Raw genomic sequence first — 22,537 nt, 5'->3', positions numbered from 1 at the left:
GCAAAGTTACACAGCTCCTACAGATTGCCTGAGCTGTGCAGTGAGAATTCAGACAAGCAGGTAGTTTGGCTCTCAGATAAAGCTGAAGTCAACATCTTTCATTCTATCTGGCTAGGTCTTCTTAATTTATTTCTTTTTTTCATTTTAGTCACTTGGACTCTGCCTACCTAACTTTATGAAGACATCATGTCACATGTTAAACTACTTCCAGCTTTTACTAAACTGAAATTCATATTAACTGGAAGGCTAAAAAATCAAAAGACTTCTCCCAGTTCAAATGTACTGAACACTCAATCATTGGAGACTACAATGAAATGTAATCAGATCAGATCAGCAGCACTTTTCCTGCTTGTCTCAAATAGCCCGAAGGATATTGAAAATTAGCTGTTTAAAGTAAGATCAGTATAGTCCATTAAATCTACTGATTCACTCCCTAAATCAGCTAAACTGCCTCTTAAGAGTACAGGACTGACAGAAGCTGTAAATTCAAGGAAAAAAATGCAGTTACTCAGACAGGCACAGAGAAAAAGAAAAGTGTGTTCAACTGTTCGCCACACTTGACTTTTAAGACTTGTTAAACAGCTTGACTGGTGCAATGGTACCAAAAAGGACATAAAAAGACCTTCACTTCTTAATTACTGGTTCAAATGCCTGCCTTAAGTAGAAGTTCTAAGCCTCTGACAGCCTTAAAATAATATAACATTTTAAAAAGAGTTTGAATTCTACTCTTGTAGGATAGTCTTCATGCCACAATACTGAAGTCTGCAGAAATTAATTTAGAATTATTACTGTTCAGGCTGAGTGAATTCAAGGTGGCTGCTTGCAAAAAATGCTTGGCTTTAGTCTCAGTTTCTCACATGTGAAAGGAGGGATAAGAGAATCCTGTTTACTTTACAGCTTGATAAAATAAATTCGGTGATGAACACCACAGAAAGAAATAGCTCTGATATAGAGACATTTCCTATTATTTCCTATCATTATAGGAAGCAAACCCATTTGCAGACAAAAGATGAGCCAGGGAAAAATATTCTCACGGCTGTAAGAGGCAGTGAAAGAATTAAACCAATTGAGCAGTCTGTTTTTTAAGTGTCAAAAAAGCTTGAAGAGACAAAAAGTATATTGAGGAGCTCTAGAATGATATACAGATTAAGAGGTACAGAATTACAGCTAATACTGAATCTGCTGTCTTGTGCATGACTGAAAATGTGAACATCATCACCTTGATACAGCTTTAGTGGGGGCTTTTTTGTAACTCTTTGCCAGAGCCATCTTTTTGACATCTCCTTTTCTTAATATAAACTGGGTGTTACTTACTTTGCCTAGGAAGTGCCATAACTTAATATCTGCAATTAGTGATTTAATAATCTGGGATTTAATAGTCCATGATTAGTGATTGAATATTCAATTTAAAAAGAAGTATTTTTTTCCAATTAGGGAATGTTTAATTTTTATGATATTAGTAAACAAGCAAGTTAGTAAGCAGCAAGCTATGGCCAGAGTAAGACTCTTTTTTGTTCATTAAGGGAAGAACTGTGGGGGCATGTAAGCATGCAAAGAGCTGCTTCTCCTTTTGGCTTTGCTGAAGACTGCCAAAACCAATAGAGGTTTTGTTGCTTAATTCAATGGGATCCAATGGCATTCATCTATGGCACAGTTAATAAACCTATGGTGAACTGGTTTAAGACACTCCTTCCCCATGCATTATTTCCCTTTTAATTATGCCAATTCAACAATGTGGGGCTGTGCTCCAACCAGAAAAAACAAAATAGGTTAGGAAAATAAATTCATACTGCTTATGAACAAATCCTATATAAGCACAGTACTATGGAAACATTGAAGGAAACATTGGGTGGAGAGAGAAGAGAAACATTTGAGTCACATAGAGTGACTATGTCACAGAAGATGTGTATTGAGGAACTGAACAACCAGTTTGTCTGTGCAACCTCTTCCCTGTGCAAAGCATGCAAACAGAACTTGCCTCCACCTCAGAGGTGTCACAGAGTTTAATTAATGTTCACAGAGTACTCTCATAGTTTTATGTGAAGGTGATACAGTGATAAAAAGTGCTCAGTAAACTAAACAATTATATCACCTGGTTAGAACTACATGATTACACAGCCTTGAATTTTTAACATAAGAGAAAATAACACAAGACAGACTTCCATCAGGAATTAGGCCTTGCCAAGATTTCCTCCTAATGTACAATTACAAGCAGTTTTCCTTCTTAAAAGTCAGAATCTCTTAAAAAACACATTAAATCTCAGAAGAGAATCCAGTGCCATTTATGCATTACACCTGCAGATCACCCAAGATGGACTTCTCAGACCAAAAGATTCACAAGTTTTATGATAAAGTCAACAGAATGCATGCATGGTTCATTTACTTTCAGTGTATCTTCTTTTCCTAAGCAAAAATGTAACTCAGAAAGGTCCAACATAAGTAATAGCACAAGTGCAATAGTACAACTTCAAGACCAAACATCCTATATTCAGCAAATTCCACTTTTAATTCAGCAATTAAGTACATTTAGGATAGTTTTCACTTCTTTCGTATAGAAAGTTTTCTCAAGCTATGGTTAATCTGCCCTAGAAAGACAGGTGCTGCTTACTAAGATTTATCCCTAAATTCACTACTTGGGAGACCTAGCCATGTCAACAGGACCAAGGAATTTCCTAAATGTGACTGCTTGGTCTTGCTAAGTTTATATGATATTAAACTTTGAAAAGGGATGTCCTAGTTACTGCAGGACAAGTCTCTAAAATAGGAGCAGCCAGGGACAGACTTTTGGGATGTTTGCAGCATCTTTTTCAACTAAATAAAGGTAAACTTGACTGAAGGGGATATGTGATCTTTAACAGTGCAGGAGATCAGTAAGACTAAAAAATGACAGTTCTGCTGCTGCTAAGATGAGCATACAGGTTTCTACAACAGGTCCCTATCTGCAGCACAGAAAGCCCTCCTGACACCACAGAAATTATTTACTTCAAACAACTTCCTAAGACTATGGATACTTGGAAGTGTGGACAATTTTTTTACCTTCTGGATATAAAATCTGGCACAGTCTGTCCTTCTAATAAAGATAAAAAGATCCTCTAATAAAAAAAGGATGAGGTGTACCAGGATAAAAAAAATATGAGACCCATGAGTCACACATGGTGTTTTTCCTTCTGAAGAGATATGAAAAACAAGATTTCTTATGTGAGAGGGAAAAGCTGCAATGAATACCACAGCAAAGGGCTAAGAGATTACCACAACAAGAAACGATCAGGTACCACCATGAAACTACTAACAGAAGTGTGTGGGCATAAGAAAAGAAACACCTAGAGTAGGTTTACAACAACAGTGGCAAATTAAATTTAAATCCAGGCCATTAAGTAACTACTTTAAAGTAATCATACTCCTTAAATCAGCAGTCAACTTTACCAAGCAGTTGACCCTTCTGAATGGGTGGGCTCAATCTCCTGCCTCTCACATGCTCCCCCTTAACCCTGGTCTCAGTTGGTTCAGGTAACATTCACACAGTGTAGTTTAGGACTTCTGCTTCTCATCTACACTTCCCTGCTGATTTTCCACTCACCTCTCTTCCAGAACTTACTTATCAATTTATATGCTGAAACAGAATGCTTTCTTCTGTTGAGGAACTATGATTTGGGCAAAATATTAACAGGGCAATTTCAAATCTTTCAGCCATAAATAGTTTTTCAGTAACATCCATGGCTACTGTTTGATTTGTGCTGCTGGGCAATGTTTCATAAGGGAAAAAAATCCTCCTGTTTCTTCTCTGTGGCTAACATCCCCTTTCTGATTGATGAACACAGTAATAGGAGTGTTATTCCTGTACTGTACTGCCAGTAACAGTAAAGCTACTTCTCAGCAATACTTCTGAATGTACAGTTCACAAATAATATGTAATTGTACCTTTCATTCTATCAGAACCAACAAGTCTTCAAATCAAATCAGAAATACTTCTGTCTTAGAAAGATCAAGCCATTTTTAAAACTTTTACAAGCATGAAGATGAAGTTTTAGAAGGTAAGGTCTGGGCTCTTTCTAGATCTGGAAGGTATTTTGGTTTTGAACTGCATTGTGCTTAAAGACTTTATGTTGGAGCTGTAATATGGCACAGGGGGACACTGGCTCTCCAATGACTTGAGGGGAAGATGCTATGAGCAAGATGGATTATCACATATTGAATTACCAACACTATTTTCCTCAGCCTTTGAACTTCTCAGTGATGCCTCCCAGCTATACCTGGGCAAATACCAAGTTTTATCAGACATGCAGTGAAATCAGGGGTTAAACTTGGGAACGTCTCCATTCAGTTTTTAGAAATTTGATTATTTAGCTAAGAATTGCCCACACTCCATGGTCAGCCTCCACGAGAATCTTGTATATAATTTTTTCTGTTTGATCAGTACACCTGTTAGGACAAGCAGTAACCCATTCTCTGACAGTAAATTGCTAAAACAGAGTACATTTTTGTAGTATAGTTTGAACATTAAATAATGATGGGTAACAATAATTTGAGAAGCAAAGAACATGCAAGAATTGTATAACAATTTTTTAAAACATTTCACATTTAGATTTGATTGTCCATGTGGACATCATGTGGAAGTACACTGACAATCACAAAAATGTTCCAAAAATTGGCCAAAAAAAGATACAAAAATCTAAGAAAAACAAACAGGAGGATTTTCTTGCAGAAAGCCACTTTGCCTGGTTGCTGAGACAAGAACTTCCTTCAAAATTATGTGTTTTGTTGTATCATCTTCAGGAGACAATGAGAGAAACATACATGGCCTCAGCTGTGTAGCTGAATTCCCACACCCTACACCAAAGTTACTTCATATTTCATACCAAAGATCCAACAATTCCCCACTGGAGGCCCATCAGCAAGGCAGAATGTTTAACATTTTCACCTAGCCAGTTGTACAAGCTCCCCATACTGGCTGCCTGGCAGAAGCTAGCAGCATTCCTTAACACAATAAATGGAAGAATTCAGCCATGATGTGTGCATACAACTTGCCCTACTCAAACTTTTGGGGCTTTTTGTGACTGAGACAACACATAGTGTTGGCCTAGGATGGTAGGAGTTGGTCAATTCATGTGGCATTAAAAACCAAGAAAGCACACATGAAATGCAAGTTGGTACTAAGGATTCTGTTTTGAAGAGGAGAAAGAGTGAAGGATTAAAAGAGATTATTTGCAACAGTCCCAACTATGTTTGCTGTCTGACTGATAATCACTCACCTTGTTTTCCATCTATGAGACATCAGTGTCTTCTTATTGGATGGGGAAAGTGCAAATGCAACACACATATGAAAGAAACAGTTCTCAGTTAAGGAAAAATCCTGTGCTAAGAGATGACCAGGAAAGAATTTACAGGACTATAAATAGAGATGCAGTCCAGAAATAACAGTAAAAAGCAGTAAAAAGTGATACCCTATGAACTTTACTCTGGACACTTTCTTCCTGCAAGAGGCTTTTCCATCACAAATCTTCCTGTGCCAAACCCACCACCAAGCTCCACCTTCTTGTGCTTCTCTATGAAAAACTATGAACATAGTTTATAGATTGAACACATTGAACTATGGTACAGGAAACTACTGAGATGTCAAGAAGAAAAGGTCAAAACTGTAGGTGGATTATGGACTGTACATCCACTCAGAATAAAATGTCTAACACAAACTATTTGAACTAAAATTCTTTACCATGGCAGTTTCTATTGACGATAAAGTAACATGACTTTGTACTTCTCTACAAAACACTGTGCTGAAGACTTACAATGAAATAAAAACCTAAAAGAACATTTCACATGTGAATAAACTGAAATGCAAGAAACTTAGCTTGTCCCAGACACAGCCTGGAGGGCAGTCAGAACCTAATGGCTAGGCTGGACAATGTACCAAGAAAGAAGAGCACGTGGAAGGAAGAGAGTGATTAAAGGGAGAAGAAAAAATTCTCTCAACCTCTATTTATCTCAACCTATTTATTGTCATAACAGTCACTAAGGAGGGATATTTTCCCAACATCTCTGTAAGCTCTCAAACAGCTCAAGGCATTTAGTCACCAGTATCTCCACAGACATTGAAGCAAATCAATTCAGTACACAAATCTGTTAATTTTTGAGCAGCAACAAAATCAGTAATCCTTTGGTACTGATAATGACAGCAACAAGATACTTGAAGATTTCAGCAATTGGCATCCAGGAATTTCTTTCTAGAGCATTCCTGATGTCCACACACCTGGATGGAATTACTGTGCTACTACACTGTCACTCCCTGAAAAAAAGTTTCATCTGGCACCACAATCCCTAAAGTTATGTCAAATGAGCAATAAGTGGCCTTTTTCAGAACAGCTTATTCAAATTATTCTTTTAAGATAGTAAATATATAGGTTATGTTCCCAAAACATCTCTCCATATACCTACTTTTAATTTTTGAACTGTCCTCATTATACATTTTAATACTGCAATTACAAGTCATTTCTGTAATTCTCAGGACAAACAATTAAAAGAACTTCTGTCCAGAGCTAATGTTTATTTTCTGTGATTTATCAAATTATAAGGAATGAAACCTGCTCAACATTCATACTCTTTAAGTCAAGAAAGCAGCATTCTCTAGTCTGACCAGCCAGACCAGCATATTATGTCAATTATGCCATCCTTTCAACCAGTTGAAGAAAAACTTTCAAGTTTTAGTTTTGATATTCTGAAACACAAAGGACTAATTTTTCTTGCTGTTGTGTTCAAAAGATGTTCCCAGCAATTAAGAATGGATCTTACTTATAATTTTACTATATTTGCTGCAATTAAATATGTTCAATCACTATCACTTTCCTCCTATAAAAGTATTTATATGAAAGCACCATTCTTCTCAGTACCCTTAATATTATTTAAATCTTTACGTTTCTTTTAAGGAATTTTTTAAGAGCAGTCAGCCTGTTCTGCAATCTAATCTGTTCTTAAAGCCCTATTCAAAACCTGGATACCAAAAGAACCAGAATTTAGTATCACCTTCCTGCCCAGTGATGATTCCCAGACTGAAATTTTCAGCAGCCACTGAAGTCTTCCAAGCCCATTCTTAGACCATGGCTATAAACCATCACAGTCTAGTAGGTATTAAATAACATCTTGTTTGATTATTAAGGGGCTTAGAAGCACATCTGATTTGAATACAAAGGAGTTGCTTTATCTAAAAAAATACAGGTATGTTTTTTGAATGTTGCTACTTTGCCAACATGGTCACTCATTATTTTACATCCTCCTTATTTTATTCTTGGTTTGCTGCAACACCATCCTCTTACCCCTATCCTTGTCAGATTACTTTTCAGACAGCTCTGATGCCCTTAGCATCTTTTATCAGTCTTCCCCTGCTTTATAACTAACTCATTTACTGTTTCCATAGCAATCCTTCACCTTTTTATTTATTGGGATATTTTTCCCCCTCTACTTTCAATTGCTATTGATTCCCACTGAGTATCACATATTTAATTCAAACTTAAATTATTTTTTTCCATGGCAAAATGTTAGTAAATTCTTCAGGGAGTTTTTATTTGCTAGAAAAACTCTTTACAATAATTCTATATTTTGGGGTCTGACGTAACTGAGGCCAGATTTTTTAGTGTTTGTAAAACCATTAATTTTTACAGAAACCAAGTGCTAGAATAAGGAATGCTATTTTGAGACTGCATTAAGCACATGAAGAAGAATGTACTACGATTGTTAAACAACCACAGGAATGGTTTTCACTCATCATAATAATCAGGTTTTTTATCTCCCTTTTCAAACAGCATTTTTGTCCTTTCAAATAAAATAACCTAGGCTTTTGTCACAAGTCAAACACTTGACATTTTTCACATTGTGTTCTACAAGGCCCAGCTCAGCAGCAGAACTACATTCACATTAGTACCAGCATCACTAGTGGACAGAGCTGTGATTTATTAGGCAAAGGGGAGCAGCAGGGACTAATTGGTCATATGAGGACACAAAGGTGTGTGACAGGAATGCATAAACAATGGAGAGTGCATGCAAAGGTAGCTTGCTCCTCTGGCATGTCCCAAGGCACAAGATAAATGCCATTATTAACAGATCTGAGATACAAGAAATGCAGTATGAATTACACATGTAAATTCTTCCTTCCTCAAAATAGTATCCTGACCAGAAACATTCCTGTATGAACAAAACTTTTTATAGTTTGAGAAGATGTAATTTAGTAAATTAGAAGGTCTTTATGATAATTTCCTCACAATAAATTAGGTCTGTGATTATAACTTTTTACATCACCATGACCACCACATCAGAGACAAAATGCAGACTTCAACATGTTTGAAATATTGGAAATGTCTTTATTTTTTTGCAATATGCCCCTAAGGGCATATATGTATGCTTATAGAAGAAATTATGATATTCTAGAAGAATTCAGTATGTATGCAATATGTACACTTCTGTAAGGACAGTAAGGTATTTTTAAAAGTCTTGGGGAGGGCCAAAGGACATTTGCATGTATCAGGCAACCACGCTTCAAAGGAGCTGGCACGGTATCCTCAGTAACAGCTGCAAATATAATGCTAATAATATTGTAAAATAAGGCTTTACATATCAAAACAGCAACTTTTATTTTACTGTCCTTGATCTCTTACCACAGCATATTTAGTAACAGCCACCAGTGTAATCCTTCAGTGTGACCTATATATTGAATTAGAAGGTGTTCCTAAGAGCTGTGCTTTGGACAAGTCAAAAAAGAAAGAAGGGAGAAAAATCATCCACCCAAACCCCTCTAATCTGAAAAAGATGGGGCCCACAGAAAACAACTCTCTCCTAAATGTCAGCTGTGACAGGCTGATTGGTTAGATTTTGTCTACCAGAATAGAGGTAATAGTGACTTAAAATTGTCACACACTTAGTGGGCAGCCTGCAAAGCATGTGCATGACTGCTGGTAGTTTTACAAGTTTCACTGAAGCAAGAAATTAATATGTGCTTGCAAGTTAGTGCCCATAGTAAAGTATATATTGATATTAGATTTCAAAACAATAATCCAAATCCATTTTCATTATGCAGATCCATTTGTTTTGTTGAACTGATCTGCCCTCTGTAACACCCAAGCACTACTCTGGAACAATTTTAGTCTGGGAACTATCTACAGTTTAGATTCAGAAAAAAATAAGATTGCTTCTGTCATTTCTGTCCATCAGAAAGGAGTCTCATTATCCAAGTAGGCTTGTAATATATTGTTATGCCAGATATATTTTATTAGCATTGATTTATCCATAAAGATAATGGAATTATGGCTATCTAAATATTATCCTTAACCTGTTTACTCATCTTCTGAAGAAAAAGTAAGGTACATCTGCATACAGATCTGTTGATTTTGAGGTTAGGTATTGAGTTTAAGATGTGGTTCTTTTTACTGCTTGTGGTTCTTTTTACTTTTTCTTCCACATAAATAAATCAGAGCAGCCTTACAGTATATTGAATGGAAACTGAGAGACAGAAATCCCAGAGGCAATCAGAACTTAATGGATTTGTAAGTTTTGAATCTCCACTGGAACTTTCCATCTTGTTATTCCCTGCATCAGAAATCACAATTCTTTATAGCAGAGGAGAGTCCAAAACTATTTGCAATAATGGTAAAAACTAGCAAATATTTTGTGAAATTAGTCCTGTGAAAATACAAAAGGTAAGTTTTATTTTTATTTCAGACAAACCACAAAAGAGTAATAGAATAGTAAAATTTTATTATCAAGACCATGTACTGCCATTTGGACACCTAACTATGAGAGCAATGGGTGCAATCAAGATCTTCAAAGGCTTGTGACAGAAATGTGGTATGGGAAGAAAACAAATCTGTATTTAGCATAAAGGCCACAGAGGCAGATGAAGTGTTAGTTGGACATTTGATTCAATTGATTTTAAAACATTAGGAATAATCTTAAATAGCTTTATCCCTTGTGACTTCTTCCAGTTTTTCTAACATGGCTTTTTGTAGGCCTGAAAATTTATGAGACTTGGGATAACTGAGTCAAAACAGACATTTTAGAGCTCAGTAATATTTGAAGAAAATGCAATGTTGAGGGAAGAGAGAACTATTTCTCTATAAAGTTTTCTGAAACCATGTAAAAGGAATGACAGTTGTCTCAAAGATACACATACATTTCAGAAGCAAGAAATAACACAAAATACATCATGCACATTGTTCTGTAATTTGGTCTAAAGATCATCCAGACTCAGGCAGCAGAAGTGCTGACTTACATTCACACACACTCCCTCTCAGGCCAACATCAGCTCTACATTTATAAACTAGGTTAACCACAGAAGTAGTGAATTTATTTGTACCACTGTACTTGACACCTGGAAATCAAAGTAAAGCTGTGTTCAGAAAGAAGCACTACGTGTTCAAAAACCTTTCTTTACATAAAACCTTGTTTTTATTGGACATCAGGGAGTCAAAGGCAGATGGTTGATCTAATTTTAGTTAGGGACAGATAGGACCCACCCGTGGCCAGGGTAACCAAGGGTAGTCAAGGTTATGGGCCCCAGGCAACAAATTTATTTTACCTCATATTCAGATTCCAGTGTCACAGTGTTTGGTTTCAATTTTTCTTTCAAAGCTGGATCAACCTGAAAGACAAATAAAAATACAGCAAAAATGTTTGCTTTTAAGAATATTTTTTAAAGAAACGTTAACCTGAAATAAACTGAATATTGGTACAGGCAAACCCTCCTCTCCTCTAAAAGAGTTTAGTGCCAATTGTTCCAATACCAGGATGATTAACACAGCACAAGGATCAGGCTGAAAAGAAACAGGTCAACTGCCAAATTATTAAACTCCAAAGGAAAACACATTTTTAACTACAGCCCTGCACTTGCATTACCTTAGATACTTAAATCTATACTTGTTTAGTTTAAAACTGCTAAACTAAACAAAGCTTAAATAAATGAAACGAGCACAAGAAAGATAAAATTGGGATCATGTAACATACTATACTCCTTAATGTTGAGTTCAGTGAGTAGGTATACAATATATCCTGGTTTTCAAAGTCTAAGCATGAGTTGAATTTCCAATTTGCTGGTGAACACACAGCTCTTTCCTAGTTTTGATTCTGTACTGACAGTGCTGATGTTTCTTGGCACCTTTCAGATGCTTTTTGAAAGAACAAATCTAAGAACAGACACGTCAATGAGCCACAGCAGACACATTTCACGTTTTAACTTCTTCTGAGCCCGGAAGAAGTGATGTTCATCCCTCCCTTTGCTAAATAACATCTGTCTCCCACAGGTCTAAGAGCAGAAGCTAAGGGCCAAAAGATAATTAGCGTTCTTCAGGCTTAGAGAAAGCATTTTACCTTCTTCTCCAACAGCCACATACACAGTATTCAGACATTGTTCTCTCATGGTGGAGTTATTTGATATCTTAATTAGTTTGCCTAAAGACTATTTCATTTTTAGAGCTTAAAAATCAAAACAGATGCATAAGGAGACAGGTAAAGTGTGTAGTTCTGCATCTCTTGGACACTAGTCCAACTACAACTAATTCAGTGAAGAAAAGTTGTTACTCCTAATTTGCTGCTCCTTGATCTGAACGAAAAGGGCTCAGTAACCCTCATCACAACCAACGTCAAACATCTACAAGTATTCTAGAAAGCAAAAAGGAAGGCATACACCTAAGAGAATTCGCCTGGCCAATGAGAAGATCCACCTTCAGATTTTCCCCTACCACAAGTTTCTACTCATCAGAGGTACTTAAAATACACATCCACTATGTGTATTGATGGGAATTGCTCTGAAGAACTTCCCTAGGCCATAATGCTCCCCTTGATTACAGACACTCTCTGCTAGTTAGCATGCAGCCCGTGAGACCTCAGCTCCTAAGGATGGATGCCCAGACAGGCAAGTCTAACACCATCTGTGCATGGCCAGAGGTTTGATTTCCCTATCTCATCAGCGATCTGGCCATAGAAATACACACATTTGCAACCTCCAGACTCATTACTCTTGGGACCTAAGCCAAAATATCTAAAATGGTTAATGTTTGTACCGGACATAGCTCCCACCTCCTGGTAATTAAAAAAAAAAAAAAAATCATAAAACAAGATAGTGTCTCTGCACTGGCCCTCTACATCAAATAAAAAATTAAGTGCTCCATCTCTGTCTTGGCATCCAAGGCCTCTGTAGAACTGCCCCTCATTAAAGATGGATTGCATCTATCCTGTGACCACGACCTCCAACAACAGCCATGCTTCATTAGAACAACAAACTCATCTATCACGTGCAGAAATGCAAAGTCTTTGGGCAGCCAGACAGGCTTTGAAGCTTGCTTTCACAGAGAGAAGTGATCATGGACCTCACTATATTCAGAACTAAATGCAAACACTATTTGTTATGCTTTGTGTTCTCACAATACCATATGGACAAGGGAAAATAAAAGCTCTAGTAAGTAAGGCAGCAACAGTTTTATTTCACCCTACATTTTCCCTTCATTTAATAGTAAGGCAAAGTATCATGGTTGAAACATCATTTTTACCTAATTAACTACAGCCAGAATCTAACTTACAAAGACAGTTCAATATCCCCATTATCAAGTTTTATTTTATCAATTTTTAGTGTATTTGTTTAATGGGTGGTGTTTGCATGGCCACATTTGTGTAATTCAAAGGCAAATAGTCAGTTACTGCTGCTTCTCCTTCCTTCCAGCCCTTTCCATCTTCAGACTTTCTCCTGCCTTCATTCTCCTCTGCCTGCACAAAGACAGCTAAAACTGAGACACAGCATTCCAGTTTGATGCTGTAGCTTTAATATTAACAAAAATGCAGAAATGAAGGAGCCTAGTTGAAATTTCTTTCTAAAAAATACCCTGCAAATGCAAAATGAACAGAGTGCTGCTTCTTAGGAAGCAGAAATTTTATATGGCAAATTAACTTACCCAGAAAGACTACTTAAACCCTGCTTTGAGGGCAAGCTACATACACATCTTAAACTCACTCTGCAAAATCCATTCTTTTGCCCCAAGTTCCACAAAAAAAGAAAAAAAAAAGGTAAAAAAGAGAAGCAAGTATGCATTTCCTCTTGTCTTTATCTTTTTGGTTTGCTACATGTGTACCTACACAAAATAATTCAAACATACTTGAGCCTGCACAATAATTCAGTCACCTGCACCTTCTAATGCCTTGATTACAAACCCTGGCTTTTCAGCTACCAGATGAGATGGATGGGTTACAAATCGTTTTAGGAATCCATACAGAAGTTGAGAAAAAATGTATTCTAAAGTTTTGCTTCCACTGAGTACAATGCTGTGCTATCTTTGAAACATCACAAGAACAACAAAAAAAACCCTGAAAACAGAATGATGCTATTTTCATTCTGAAAAGGCAGATAAACATCAACATGAGCCACAATCACAGATCATAATCAGGGAACACTTCAAATGGGGGCAGAGCCAGGAAAGTGCCCATGCCAAAGCAGTAGCTCTGTTGTATTACACATCTGCCACAAGATCCAAATACAAACATATATTTTGCTTCCACGATGACTGCTATGCCAACACACACTGCTCATAAATGAGCTAGAAGTATTCAGCTATGCACTGGCAAATAGATCTCCAGCTAAATTATGGATACAAATCTGTATTAGTAAATATGATGATAGCAGCAAAGCCCAAATGCTGTAACAGCCTGACAGTGTCCTCTCCACCATTATTTAGGAGGCAGGAAGGAACAGAAAAGATATTCCTTTACACTATAGGACTCTTCTTGTTCAGCAAAATCTCAGCTGCTCCTTTAAGATCCATTTAAATTCCAACTTTGTCTCTAAATGTGGAATTCAAAGATGTGTGCGTGTATAATTACAGCAAAACTTCACACTAAATTCTTACTGAAAGACTACTGAAATACTTGATGCAAGTATTTAGAAAACCTTCACAGAGATGCTGTCTGCGAGGCTTTGAAATCAATACTATAAATACAATTTTTAAAAGCTTTACTTATTTTCATTTTCTGGTGTGAGGTTTTTTTTTTCCTTTTTAGCACTTGCAGCAAAAATGAATAAATCATACTCTGTATTTTGCATTATACAGGCTTATCTCATATTACATCAACTGAAAGGGCAAGTGCAATACAGAAAATCTCAGAAAAGGTTTAAGAATCCAGGTTTCAAATTAGAATTTTGTCCCATTTCACACTCCCACCATGCCTTCAGATTTACCCTTACTTAACTTCAAAAGGTTCCCAAAGAAACAGACTTTAAAAAGATTCTTAACAGCTAAAAGTAATAGAGGTTAAGCACAGAAACATTCTTAGAAATCTTAGTAGGCAGCTACTTGAGGCTTTAAGTAACTAAAAACCTTATAAATGAGGCTGACACTTCTCATTTTAAGGTTGACATTTCAGTTTTTCAATTAGAACCTGGACAGCATTTCTAGGTGTTAAAAATGGTGCACCTTGGGGTGCAGACAAGAGGCATCATTACATAGCAAAGCAGGAATAACTGGTGCTTGCAGCCCCTGCCAAACCAGGGACTCCTGCAGTGCCCTGTGAAAAAGTACACTCCTCTCAGTAAAGTGGATTTTCTGTTTGTAACACAAGGATTGCTGGTACAGTTATAAACCTAAAAGTGCTGCTACTAAAAAAATTCTCCAGCTAACAATTTTGTATTGATACTCATTGACCACAGCTCATTTTGGCTCAGAAACAAATAATATCGGTAGAGAGTGACTGAGAAATTTGTCAATGTCACTAACTTTAGCTCCAGGATAAGGAAAGGATTGATCTTCCACAAGGGAACCAAAGGAACACAATCACTACACCCCTTTTGAAGTCCAGAGTCATGGAACACCTCTCCATATGGGGACAGGCTAAGAGCACCAGGTTTGTTCATTCTGGAGAAGGGAAGGCTTTGGGGAAACCCAATTGTGGCCTTTCAGTAAGGAGGACTTACAAGACAAACGTTTTAGCAAAGTGTGTAGCAACAGGACAAGGGCTGATGGTTTTAAGATAAAAAAGGGTACATTTACACCAGGTATAAGAAAGAAGTTTTTTAAAGTGAGTGTGGTGAGACAGTGGCTCAGGTTTTCTAGAGAGGTGGTGAATGCCCCATCCCTGGCAACATTCAAAGTCAGGCTAGATGGGGCTCTGAGCCATCTGATCTACTTGAAGATCTCCCTGCTCCTTGCAGGACTGTTGGACTAAAAGACCTTTGAAAGTCTCTTCCAACCCAAATTATTATATGTTCCTGTGAAACACAGGAATACAAAGCAGAATAGGAGTGTCACTTCTATTCAGCATTCAGAGAGGACCACCAAGTCGACTCACATTCTCATTTTCAGGGTAATATCCCAATTTTCCACAGAACACATATGCCTGGATCTGTAACTGAAATAGCCCATCTTCACAAGCAGTCTTTCTATGCTATAACCATTACTATTTATTTGTCCATGTACTATTTGTGGCCATGGGCTTTAGAGCAAACCAAGACTTGAATATATTACATCTTCTAAAATGATGGGTTCAGTTACTACACAAGGAAACTGTCAGGAGACATCCACATCACGAGAAGAAAGTTATGCTTTTAACAGCCTCCTCTCACATAAGTCAGTGCAGCACATTGTATACTTGTGTCCTGGCATGTATTGACCAAATATTTCTATGCCAAACTTTTACAGAACTTTCCCTCTAGCAAGCATTTCCAGAAAACAGTAGAAGATAGTTCCACTCTGAAACTAGGTGGTTATTTTTACTAAAACATGAGTTTCTGTTCCTACCACGTCCTCCACAAAATAATACCTTACTGAAAAAGATTTCAGCTTTGGAAATGGGAGAAGACAGTGGCCTGAATTTAATGAACATGAATTAGGATTCAGATTCTTACTTTTCCATCTGCCCCTCCCAGCATAAATAGATGGGACACAATTTTCTTGCTGTACACAATACAGAGTCCACAAAATTACTGTTTCTATGAAATTTTTCAATTTGTTCTCCCCACCCATTTTTTAAACTTAAGAGTAAACCAGAATCACCAAATCTAGCTCTCCCATAGAGTATCTTTTTTGAAAACGTTTATCATATGCCTAACTCCTCTAAATGGAAAATCAGCAATCTTGAGTGGATCAGTCAACTTTAATCTTCCTTGAGAAGTCTCCCATAAATTGCTACAGAAGTCTGTGTCATAAATATTCTAAGTTGTGGTTTATGAGCAGAGTGAGAAGCTGTAGACAGGAGAGGATAAATCCCAGGACTCAGGAAATGCAGTGTAAACTACAGCCAAGCTGAATGCTGTTCTACTTAAGAAATTAAAGGAACAAAGCTTGTAGAGGTTGTAAGGTACAACAAGGGTTGTACTTATGCCAAGCTCTTTGGCATACAGTCTTAGGTAACAGACAAGGGCAAGGCAAAACATACCATTTTTGTGCAACTTCATTCACAATAATCCTTCAATTATATTACTTAAATATTTAATACACAAAAGACCACTTACATAAGGCTACTTTCTTCCCTGTGTGGGTGGTGAGGCACTGGAACAGGTTGCCAGAGAAGCTGTGGATGCCCCATCCCTGTAATTGCTTGCAGCCAGGTTGGAGGAGGAGCTTTGAGCATCCTGGTCTAGTGGAGGCACCCTTGCCCATGGCAGGGGCTGAAATTAGGTGATCTTTAAGGTCCCTTCCAACCCAAACCACTCCATGACTGTGATTCTACACTGCATAGGATATGATCCAAGGATATTGACTGGATGGGAAGACTTCAAACGGGGAGACAGCTGAGACTAGATGGAAACCCTAGCTTTGTGTCCTTTGACTTTTTCCTATGATCTGCAGAGAATACAGACAGTTAAACAACAAAAAAAATTTCATCCAGCCTCTGACAGAAATCAATGCAGACATTTCCAAAGGAGCAATATAAATTGTTGTTACAGCAGCAGTTCCCAGAGTTACAGTACACGGTGCACCAGTGATCCCTCAGAATCCAAACCTTGTACTTGCTTCCAGATGAATCAAAAAAAGACCTACTCCAAAAAATCCCAAACTCTGGACCAGACTTTTTAATGTGATAATGTCATGGAAATGCAACTAAAGGTTAATATAATGGCCAAACTACCCCATACTTCAGCAAATATTTAGGCATATCTAGATTTCTCACATGTAAGGTCAACAAAACTAACAAGGATTCTAGAATTTTCAGATCTGAGAAGAAAGTATTCATCATGCAATTAATTTTGGTATGCTTTCACATTCAGTTTGATTTTCAGTTGCACATTTATTTATATGATTTATACCAAATTAGTGCTGTAAACCTTGGCTCTGAGTATGCTAGCACAAATTTAATTTCACAGTAAAATTCAGTACAAAAAATGTTCCTTTTGGTATTAAAAAAAAAGGTGTAAATTCGTGATGCCAGTATTTAGGAAAAAAAAAAAACCCACTCTTTTTGCCTCTAAATAGAATATACTCAACAGCTAGAAACAATCCAAAATGCAACTTTGGATGCAACTCCAGCAGAGTCAATTTTTTCTCGTCATATTTTTTGAAGATTCTTTTTTAATGGTTATGTACCTACTATGCAAGTTCAAGCAGGAAAACGAGCATAAATAGTTTATAGGGTTTTTTCTTCCCTTATGGCTTCCTTAGTCATACCCTAACTTTGCACAGAATCAAGCTCTTTGTGGTAGCTCTGAAAAGCATGAAGGTCACTTAAGTTTCTGTTCAAAGCAAGTAACTTCAAGAGAGAAATGGTGAATTGGCAGCTGAAGGCAGCGTGGAAGCAGCCTGTGTTCTGTCCTCTGAATCTTTTCAGGTCTGTACTATCAGACAGAAGGGGATTGGAGAGGGTGTCCTCAGCTCTGCAGATCAGCAGGAATACCTGCATCCAGGTGCTCACTGGCTGTCCATTTAGGCTCATCTGTAAAATGTTCCTGGCAGCAGCTCACTTGAACCAAAGTGAAACCAAAGGCACTGTACAATATCCAAACCACTATTTTTCGCTTAGTGTGTCCAAAGGAATTAATTTAAAAGGAAAAGTCTATCTCATAGGAGACTAAACGTTCAATAAAAGCACTGAAGCTTCAATAAAATAACACCAAAAAATGCTCAAAAAAACCCCAGCTCCCAAAAAACTCCAAACAACCTTCTCCCATAGGAACATAGTCTGATCCTTCAAACATAATATAAAAACACAACACAGTTAAAACAAAGCACAAGCACACTAACAGATTAGGAATGCTTTCCCTAATCAGAGTTAAACATCTATAAATCCATATGCTTTTCCTTCTCTAAGTGTGTAAATCAGTGCCTAAACCCTATCTTGAGCCATGTGAAAATATGCTTGCTACCCTCATACAAACATCTCCAGTTCCCAGAAACCAACAGCAAGAAAATATACATTAACATTTTTGCTCATTAAAAATAATCAAAAATATAAAAAGAAACCAAAAAGCCTGCAGTTTTTTAACCCTAAAAATCATTTGAATTGTTTTAAAATATCATTTTGATTTACAGAACATATCTGTTTCTACAGAAATTTATTGAGTAATGAAACACATTTTGACTTTTTAATGTCTTTTTGAACAGAAACAATATTTAGAAACCAGTGTGAACTTACCAAAATTGTTTTCAGTGCTCTGAAAACACATTTCTACAAATAAATTACCACCAAATTCTAATAACTGTCATCTTAAAATCTGCATGTGTTGAAGGAATTAACAGTTCAATAAATGAACAGTTCCCATTGCATTTAAGGGAATATACTTTCCACACTGACATCTAGTGAAGTTCTACAGTAAGAAGAAAAATAATATTCTAATACTTTCTACTTGCAAAAGCTTTTAATTTCCCAAATCACTTTTATTTTAAATTACTAGAGTTTGCAAAACACTTGAACATCACAGACTATTTTCTTTTGACAGATATTTTCCCACTATTTTTAATAATGTCTACTTGTCAAAGGACCAGACATTCTGAAGGTTATATTAGAGAAAGTTACAATGGTAAAGTCTGGTGTAATTAATTTAAAAACATGAACAGTAAAGTGTTTTTCTTTGAAGAGCTTAACATCCAACATTAACTAAACAATTCTTAAATCAGTGGGAATTATGAATGCAAAATATTTTAATTCATACATTTTAGATACTAATAAGACAAGTCAACTCTCCTAAGATACTTCTTTAAGTATCCAAAGAGCCTGTATTGCTACATCCTCTCTGTCACCAATGAAGAAAGAAATGAGTTCCTGTGGGAATACCTAATCAGCCTCCTGCCCTGAATCACCGCAGAGCTGAGTCTTGCTAGGCTGGGCAGACAGCACACACAGTCTGGGGGTGCAGAAATGGAGAGACTGTAGGGACAGGGTGTGAATTCCCTGACCCAGAGCTGCCCATCTACTCGCACAGGGACAAGACACAACCTCAGATACCTTCTACCCTCCTTGAGCTCTGCTCCAGAGAGGCAAGACCTGATGCTCTACCAGCTACAACATTCATTTCAGAACTTACTAAGGTTCCAAAGGCCAAGTTTCGTTTTTATGCCTCATCAAAAAAGCATTGCCTGACATAACATACAGGAGGTTCAGTGCTGACTCTGGGGAAATGCAGCATCTATTGAATGACAAGCAAACTAATAAATGCTTTCTGCAGTGACAGATACTTGAAAAGAGACAGATAATGCATTCTCCCCCCCTCATTAGTTGGTTTTACTCTAGGTACGAGTTTGGGCTCTGCTTGTTTAGATTGCCATATAGCTGGAGTTTGCAACAGCACCATTTGGCTTCAAATGAGGCTTTAAGCCTCAAAACACAAAGGAGAAGAAAGGGAAGGTCCATTTAGACAGAAATTGCACTTAAAATGGAAACACGCTTGGGCAAAAGGTTTTCAACTTTTTTTTTTTTTTTTTTTTGTAAAAACAGTAGTGATCTACAAGTCCAGAAAATCCTAGGGACTAGGATCTGCTGACATCATGGCTATTGGCTTCTCAAGATGAGTCTGGAAAGCTAAATGTTTTCTGGTGCTTGAGGGAGGTGTTGGGAAAAACAGCTGGATATTAAATTATGTTTTGGCTAAAAGCTGCCTGAAGCTAAGTTACACACTTGCAATCACTTCAATTGCAAGGCAAAAATACCAGTAATTAATTTTGGCAATGTGACAGGATTTAAATAAACTGAACAGAATTCTTGGTAGTATATAAAATGTAAATATCTGAAAGCTATCAACATTTTATGTATTGAAATTAGTTCCACTTGCAATGGCATCAGAATAAGTTTCTTCAGTTAATAACCTCCTCTTCATCTGAATCTAATCTTGACAACAGAACCACCATCAAGTAAAAAAATCGCTTCTATTTAAAACAAAGAACTCTTAATACTTGCACTGTATATTGTATTTCATTACAGAGAGGCTCCATAATGTGAGGTAATATCTTAACTCCAAGTCATGCTACAGTGCTGTAAGCTGTCTGTGGTGACAATAAGCACTGGGTCTAGGCAGATCCAATCACTGCAAGCCATTCAAAAGCATACACACAGTGTCAGCCTCAGAACGTGGCAACAAAAATCTTACTGAATCCCAGAGCTGGCTCTGGTTTTGCCTTTTACAGAAAAATGGTGGTTTATATGCTAAACTGAAAAGATGTCTGAAAAAAGCAAACATATATCTCTGTCTGGTATCATAGAAAATTCAGTAGACAGCTCTTCAGAGACAGTGTAGAGAAGTCATCTGAGCTCAAGTAAAATAGATTAGCTTTTGCTGAAATCAATGCAAAAACATGAACTGAACACTAGCAGCTGAACCTCAAAATCCTCAAGAATAACATGGATAAAGAGTTCATTTTCATATAATCCTTCTGGACTGAACTGAGAGAAAAAACAACTGAAAATCTGGTACCACCACAATACTGGGTATGAAAAGCTCTTGCTACCCTTTCACTTTTGTGCCACATGGCAGGAGTGAAATTACTACCTTGGATAGTTCTGAACCTTGGTCAAAAAAAAGCAGCAAGTTCCAAATTCTGCCTGCAAATAGAAACCAAGTCACTGTAAGGATACCTGTTTAGCCACCAACAAGGAGCCAATCTGCCTGACTAAATATACAATTCCAAATCCCTCCCACTAAGCAAGACATGCCTGAAAGTAAGGTCTGCTTTAATTTAGGAAAATATGCTTCATGATATAAAGGTAACTGACTGACAAACACTTTTTTCTCACCTATAAGCAATCCTAAATGCATGCCTGTCACATTCTCTACAGCACCAAACAACATTTCAGTGTATTATTTTCTTAACTTTTGGAGGACCCAGGGCCAAGCTCAGTAATGCATTTAGTATTCCAAAATCAACTAAATCTACTTATACAAGGAAATTAGCCAGTTTATCACTAGACTTGAGACCCAGGCCAACCTGATCTGCTTAAGGAAAAGAAAAAGAAGAAAACAATAATCACCAACATCAATTCCTTGCCATGCTGCGCTTGTGTAATTAGCTTACTGAAACCAATTAAAGGCAGGAAGATGCAGTTATAAATAAATAAATGCTAAAATGCTAGATGAGAAGACTTGATTATTCTGCCAAGTTCAGTGACAGACACTAAAATAATTCCACGCTCCTTGGCTGACGGGTTTAGAAAGGATACCTTTCCCATTCAAAATATTCCACCAGATAGTAACTGAAAATATTCTGATTTTGTTCACACTCAAATTAAGCAGGATGTTTTTAATTCAAACTTCTTTGGAATCAGATTCTCCAGAATACAGGAATACCTCAGGCACAAACAACAGATTAAATAAGAGTTCTTCTACCTTCAAGGCATCTGCTAGTTTGCCAATGAAGCTCCAGTAAAAGAGTATCTAGGGTGGGCTTCATCTCAATTTTATCCGTCTAAACTTTTGACTTGAAGCATAAAGTCTCTACTTAGGTGTTTCCTCCAGTCAACTGTAGATGGGCATTCTTTGAGAAACAAAGTCCCACTTAGAGATATAGATCCAAAAACATAAATTGTCAGTACCTTGAAGTTAGGTAGAGGTTTATTCACCTGTCATTCACTGGTCAAATAAAATATAACCATATTCATACACTAAGGAAGGTAATTGTGTCACTGCAGTGGGGTAATAATAAAAATCTCAAGCTCAATCTCTCTATTTTTCAATCCATCAAAAGAGGACAACATATTTCTTAAGTATCTACTTTAAAACAGAATGAAATCTGTGTTGGGGCATTTGCTCTCAAACCTCCTTTATGGAGTATTTGGAAAGCCATCTAAAACCAGGCATTTCACTTAAGACAATGAAAAACTGAGCAAGATGAAACTCTGACTTAGTGCACAGCACCACAAACATACATTTAGATTTAGCTGAGCAGATACTGAAATTTTTCTTCCCTATCTTTAATAATACAAAGAGCCCATTTAGAGTCTTTTGAGTATTAACAGTGGTAATTTAAATTGACCTTAACATTGGTAGGGGGTGTTTGCACACCAGGAAGCCTAGAGGATGAGTCTTAATCCATCTAATCCATTTGGAATAAAAAAAAGCAGAAAGCCTGCAGAACATACAAGGTAATTGAGAGCATGTGAC

The 22,537-nt window shown here is 37.0% G+C and overlaps 1 protein-coding gene across 2 annotated transcripts in view; it reads right to left on the bottom strand.

The window, feature by feature from the left end:
• Positions 1-22,537, bottom strand: part of COX16 (cytochrome c oxidase assembly factor COX16) — a 46,745-nt gene that overhangs the window by 5,526 nt on the left and 18,682 nt on the right. For both annotated transcript variants that reach the window (XR_015804445.1, XM_014869386.2), the window contains exon 3: positions 10,556-10,618. Coding sequence is in view for 1 of the 2 variants with exons in the window: in XM_014869386.2 (XP_014724872.1) it covers positions 10,556-10,618 (63 nt within the window). In the remaining variant the exon portion in view is untranslated. The remainder of the gene's footprint in view (positions 1-10,555; positions 10,619-22,537) is intronic.

This window comes from Sturnus vulgaris, chromosome 6 (assembly GCF_052056855.1).
Source record: "Sturnus vulgaris isolate bStuVul1 chromosome 6, bStuVul1.hap1, whole genome shotgun sequence".
Lineage (NCBI taxonomy): Eukaryota > Metazoa > Chordata > Aves > Passeriformes > Sturnidae > Sturnus > Sturnus vulgaris.
Note: the sequence above shows the minus strand (reverse complement) of the source record. Positions and strands in the feature narration are given on the sequence as shown.